We start from the raw sequence: 6,129 nt of genomic DNA on the forward strand, positions 1-6,129 counted from the left end.
CATAACAATATTAAGAAACTCTCAGTTTATCCGACAATGTCACTTGAGTTTTATCTTCATTATGACCATGTATATTGATAGCGCATAAAATATGATTGATGTGTGGCTTGCTTCATGTTATTGTAAATAATATCTGATTTGAGATATTTTAGTAAAAGAGCAATGGTTTATTTTTGATTTTCCAATGAGCAGGATACTATTGGGAATAATAATAAAGTTTATTGACATTAAATGGGTTAAATTGAAAGACCCAAATATAAAATTCAATTTTAATGACTAGGAAATATTATAAAATATACCATTAGAAATTTTTTTGTATATAAATAAAAATAAATCATTGGAAAATTAGAATTCATGATAGACAGCAAATTATATTTTCAAATACATAATAGAATTGACATCAATGATGAAAGGTTGTTCATACTTAACATTCAAATTCAAAAAATATACATATATATATAATATACTCTGTAACGAGTAGAAATAGCGAATATGAGGGTAAAAAAAAATTGGTCCCATGCGAAATTACTTTTCGTCAAAGTTAACTGAATACCAATATGTACATACATGGCCATCAATTTTTTAATGAATGAAAATTTTACTTTATTATGCATACTCGAAATGAAAAAATAATACTTATCGGTTTCAGTTTGAGACTCCCAAATTCCACAATTTCATTCTCATTACGAAAAATAAATATAACTACATGCAAAATAATGTATTAAATTAAATGAAAAATTATTATGTATAAAAAATATTTGGACAAAAACATTGCATAAATTATTAATTTGTGATTTAAGTCAATTCCATCCACTCCATGTCATCAGACATAACCTGATTTATAATAATTCCTTGTTGCTTTAAAGGACTTCTTTCCGAGCAATGAGAAGTCATCGGCTTGCTTACATTACGAGATAAATGTCGAGTTTCGAATACCTCGACTTTTAGAGACTCTTGTCCATCGCTTTGGTCTGCATAATCTTTAACACCGTCAGATGCTAAAATCTGCATGGGATTGCTAGATTCGTCATAACCAGAATCTGAAGAGTTGTCGTTTAAATGCTTCGCAGACAACGCATCGGGACCCTTGGTCGAGATATCCACCGGCGATTGATGGACTTCACACGGTTCAAACAATTTTGTATTCAAAACAATTTCACCATTAGGACCTTTCCAAACAATTCCGCAGCACACGTTTTCTCTGTGAATAAAATGAATACAATTATTGCACTTGTTGCTAAAGTCAAACAAAAGATACAGGAAAATAGCATCTTGCCCAATTTATAATTGACTTATTTTATGCTGAAACCATTGCAACAAACATTTTATTAAACGTGTTCTAAAATGGCGAGAGGGAAGAGCTGAAGTGAGATCGTGCATGCCTGCATGTGGCAGAGCTTTGTGATTTAACAGCGTTTTGTTTGGGCGTGCATATTGATTTCGTCATTCGTCGTTTGAAGAAATTATATTTTATGAAATGCAATCTATACCTGAAAAAACGCAACTTGCCCACTCACACGCTCACTGTGCATTTAGTCCAGGCAGTGAATGCTCACAACGTAACTTGTGACCGCCGCATAATCAATATGAAAAATGCATTACACAAATATTGTATTTACAGTTTATTTCTAAAAATATATCTGAAAAATTCCAAACCTCTTCCAGAATGCAGACTCGAGAAAGACTCCAAGATCCATTGATAGACGATTACATTTAATGGGAAGGTAGGCCTTCCGCAGCATTCGAGAAGACATCCGATCAGCTGTCGGTCGCAAAGTACATTCCTCATCGCTGGCAACACACTCTTCCTCACTGCTCCAGGAGTCTTCTGAAAGACCTGGACTACTTCCTCGCTGAAGACTTATATCCCGTTCGCTCGTACGGCAAATCTCTTTAATGTCAGGACACACATCCGTAGTGCCCTTAGATGTGATGCACTTTTTAATGGAATGCAAACCACTATCCTGTCTGTCTATCTTTTTTTTGCATTTACTCATGGACTTCATGCCGGGTCCCGAACGTGCGTCAACAACCTACACAATTAAAGAACACCAATTTATACTATTTTTCACAGAATAACTTTGACAATCAATTTTAGCAATATCGTATTAATTAACACAACTAAATAAAAAGACATAACTCCTTACATGTCCCCAATGTGTTTGGCATCCGGAAGGGAGCCTCTTGAAGCGCTTGACCAGCAACACGCACGCGTTGCATATCTCTCCCTTCCGTTGACTGGAGAGTTTAAAACAATCTCGGAAGTCACTCTCATACTTCAGTGAGCCAGTGAATCTTGAACTAAAACCGTGAAAACATTCTCATGATAAAACATTCAACCAAAACATTAGACATATCAAAGTTTGTATGACAATAAACGAACTTTCATAATTGTGGGATTGACAGTAACGATGACGATCGAGACTGTAATTATCGGGCGAAACAGCAGAATTAAAATAAAAATCTATTAGAATAAATACAATCTTCAACCGGTATGACAATACATAATTTTATTTATACAATCATTTATATTCCTAGATCTTTTCTTGCAACCTTTAGCTGCATAGTGATTTCTGTATCACAATATCCAGTCAGATATTTAGGTGAGTTCTCAGGATTCGATTTTCATGGAACAACTAAAATCGATCGAAAATTACGTGAATCTGTATTAAAATTTTTATGGATCAACAAAATTTTGACCCAGTCCAACTTTATTAGTTCTGAGTCATCTCTGTTTACAGTTGATTTGAAACGTGATTTAATCATGTGTGAAATGTTGACTAAAATCAACAGTCAACATGGTCTAGTCTAAAAACTTTATAATAGAATGAAATATTGAACATACATAACTTGAAAACACCTCAGATATATATATACCCACCAGAAAAAATCACATTTGAAAAAAATTCGATGCTCGACGGCATTTGAACGTGTATATCTACTGGTATCGCGCCAATATGCTTTAACCAATTAAGCTACGAGCCTTCTACCTAAATGTGATAATTTAAACTAGTAGATCCTACATGAAATACTTATTAAATTGTGTATTATCGACTAACGGTTTTTGCGTTTTAAATCAAGGAATATTAATTACCTTAATTACTAACCGACGTCCGGCTCTAGCCAAATATTTAGTTATAACATCTACTTGAACTTGCTAACAATTTTTAATATAAAATGGATGTGTTGAGTTTCGAATAAATTTGTGCGCATGTGCTTTTGTAGCAGGAAAAGTTTAGTCTATTGTATATGTGTTCGCATACACGTTCGTATCTTGGTCTGGACTATGCATAAGAGTAGGTCACAGCAACGAGGCCAGTTGAAATGATCCGATTCACGCATCATTTTAACAATTTTCATCACAGAATCAGCTGTTAAATAACATATTTATTAATCCAGGCATAAGGTCAAAAATCACGCAGAGCAATCAAAATTTATGTGCATTAAATTCATTGAACACTATGCTATGTTGCAGTATATACGCATACGCCAGAATTGTTATATTGTAGGGATTATATCAATACCAGCGTCACCTGCACAATTAGAAAATAGATAAATTGTCCAGTAATAAAAAGATTATTTGCTGCTTTAAAGGAAATCAAAATTTGTAAAAAAAAGGTTAGAGTATTTTTACCAAAGCTGGAAAGAGAAAAAGTCTATTTAAAACCTACTAAACATTTTTTTGAGCATAAATAATCGTTTGTTGGGAGAGATAAAAATAATACAGTAATTTGTATATTTAGCATAATAATAGTCAAGTACCTGCTGGACTTCGCCTTACATATGCAGCATCCCACTAACGAGCGATAGATCCTTGGTTTATGAAATGGAAACATGCTGACTCCCCCTGGAAAGATATCAACAAAGTTATATTATACCTACGTCAAATTCAATTCTTCAACTTTTATGAAAGTACTAGACAAATATAATAATATAAAAAAAGAATGTATAATATACTACGAGAGTATAATTTCACAAAACAACAATATTTATGTGCATAGTGAACTGATTAATTTGATAACTGTATTACCATCAACGTTGCCAGATGTCCCGATTTTTACAGGATATCCCACATTTTAACCAAAAATAGATTGTCGTGCGTGGGACAGCCTAAATTCACGATTATTCAACAAATACTATCAGATGACTTTAAAATGGTCAGATGCAAGAAACAGATGTTCTATCGAGTTGATAAATCTGAATTACTTGTTCAATTCATTGTGATATACTCATGTGCTGTGACAATCAGCGCCAATTTGACGCCACTGTTGACTAAGTAATTCTGAACAATCAGTGACAATTTGGCGCCGCTTGTTCTTGGTAAAAAATGTTTTGTTTTTTAGTTTTAAATATTTCTTAAAACCCTACAAATTTACCGACATATGTAAAAAGATAAGTTTAAATTGAAGTGTTTCAAATCCTACACAAGTTTTGAAAAAATATTTAAATTAATCATATTATTATACTTAATATAAAAATTGTAGCTCTTGTTAAATTTACTACAATATTTAGTAGGACTGTTCGTCCACTTTTTTCTCCTATTCTGTCTGCCTACAATGGATTAAGTAGCAGAAACAAATTCTTGAGGAAGTAAAATCTTCAGCCAACCACAAATTTAATAGGTGAGTGTTGGGAAAAAAATATTGTTTAATATTATTATTTTGATAGTTAAAGAGTTTTGTAGTTTGTGTTGTCATTTATGGTTGATATTATAGAAATAAACATTAGAAATATTGAACTACGCGTTTTTTAGGTTGTCCCGTTTTTTGCTCCTAAATCCCGATTTTTTTTATTTCACATGGTAAAAATCCCGATTTGGTAAAATAGTTATCTGGCAACGCTGGTTACCATAGATTAACAAGATGTTACGAGGTAGAATTTTCATATTATAATGGTGGAAATAAATATAGGTAGGTACATAAATAAAAACAAGATTTAATTTTTAAATCCCACCTACTTAAAACTAAAAGCGCACTTTACAAGAAACTTTTGTAGAACCCGTACTCGCCTACTCCTCAGAAATCCAAACAATAATTTTAGAGAAAATATTCTCCGCTGTATCTATGGGTCAACTAGTAAAACTGGAGAAGACACAAAGTATCACACTTTTCTGGGTGACTGTTGAAATCTTGACAAAACCCTGACTTATCTTAGGCATTCAAATGCACAGCATAAATGAAAATAACATTGTGTATTTAGGGACCACTATGGGACTTGACTAGGGTCTGTGGAATCATGATATACATGTCCAAATACTGCCTGGTATAATCAAATTTGTATTGTTGAATTTATTCAAATTCAATCATTGGCGTGTTTAGTTTACATACATCACAAATACCTACCTACGGTCTGACAAATCATAGCACCTGTAAAACCGTCTAAAATGTAAAATAACTTTGACATATCACTCAATTATTGGCGAAGCGCTCGCTAATCTCGTTTAGTTTACAAACATCATGCCTTCCAAATCGTAACACGTATAAAATCGCCTAAACTGTAGCTTGAGACAAACGCAGGAGATTTCATGCCTCGTCAAAGAATGTGTTCAAATACATTATTAAGTAAATGTCTTCAAATACTACACAAATTGAATTTCAACTTGTAATTAATACATTGACTTTCATAAATTTGCCTAATAATGTTTTGGTTAATAAAACCGCTACCAAATACTCACCGCTTCCACAAGAATGACAGTCGGGTGAGAGTTTATGACAACTTGACAACGGTGTTTTCATAGACAATAATGTTTTCAAACGCAAGAAAGAAGGGCCATCTGAGTGCTGCCAACTGTCTTTCACAAAAGATGCATAAGCGCTGATACATACAAAGAAGTTCGTCACATCGGAAATGGATGATAATCACAAATCAACTACAACTGTCAAAAAATGAACACATGTTTGTATCAGGTGGCTACTTTCAGATTCAAATATTATTTATAAAAAGACATATTCAAAGAGAATGGACTCCTCCCAGAGGGAGCACACAAAATGTCAGTGCGTACTCGTTTTGTGAGCCAAAGTTATATCTCTCTGAAATTAGATATACTTTGCTGCAAATGGGCCGTACTCGGACATAAAAACGCCCCACTGAGTATTTTTTTAATCAATACTTAGCTTACAACCAATTTAT

The 6,129-nt window shown here is 33.2% G+C and overlaps 1 protein-coding gene across 1 annotated transcript; it reads right to left on the reverse strand.

Moving 5' to 3' along the window:
- Positions 1-353: 353 nt before the first annotated feature.
- LOC147064007 (SIN3-HDAC complex-associated factor-like) lies at positions 354-5,859 on the reverse strand. The gene is made up of 5 exons (XM_085958972.1): positions 5,675-5,859; positions 3,763-3,847; positions 2,148-2,301; positions 1,657-2,033; positions 354-1,201 (listed from the first exon to the last, which is right to left on the reverse strand). Exons 1-5 carry the CDS (start codon positions 5,733-5,735, stop codon positions 796-798), a joined length of 1,083 nt encoding a protein of 360 aa, XP_085815098.1. The 5' UTR covers positions 5,736-5,859; the 3' UTR covers positions 354-795.
- Between the last annotated feature and the right edge of the window lie 270 nt (positions 5,860-6,129).

This window comes from Rhyacophila brunnea, unplaced genomic scaffold (genome assembly GCF_057557595.1).
Source record: "Rhyacophila brunnea isolate RB1 unplaced genomic scaffold, BYU_Rbru_1.0 scaffold_8, whole genome shotgun sequence".
NCBI classification, from domain to species: domain Eukaryota; kingdom Metazoa; phylum Arthropoda; class Insecta; order Trichoptera; family Rhyacophilidae; genus Rhyacophila; species Rhyacophila brunnea.

What these genes read in the sequence shown, in the direction of transcription:
- LOC147064007 (XM_085958972.1), bottom strand. Translation starts at nt 5,735, where the DNA reads ATGAAAACACCGTTGTCAAGTTGTCATAAACTCTCACCCGACTGTCAT. An exon ending in GCCAAACACATTGGGGACAT is followed by an intron (nt 2,034 to 2,147) that starts GTAAGGAGTTAT and finishes TTAATTGTGTAG; the next exon opens with GTTGTTGACGCACGTTCGGG. An exon ending in GAGTCTGCATTCTGGAAGAG is followed by an intron (nt 1,202 to 1,656) that starts GTTTGGAATTTT and finishes TTTTATTCACAG; the next exon opens with AGAAAACGTGTGCTGCGGAA.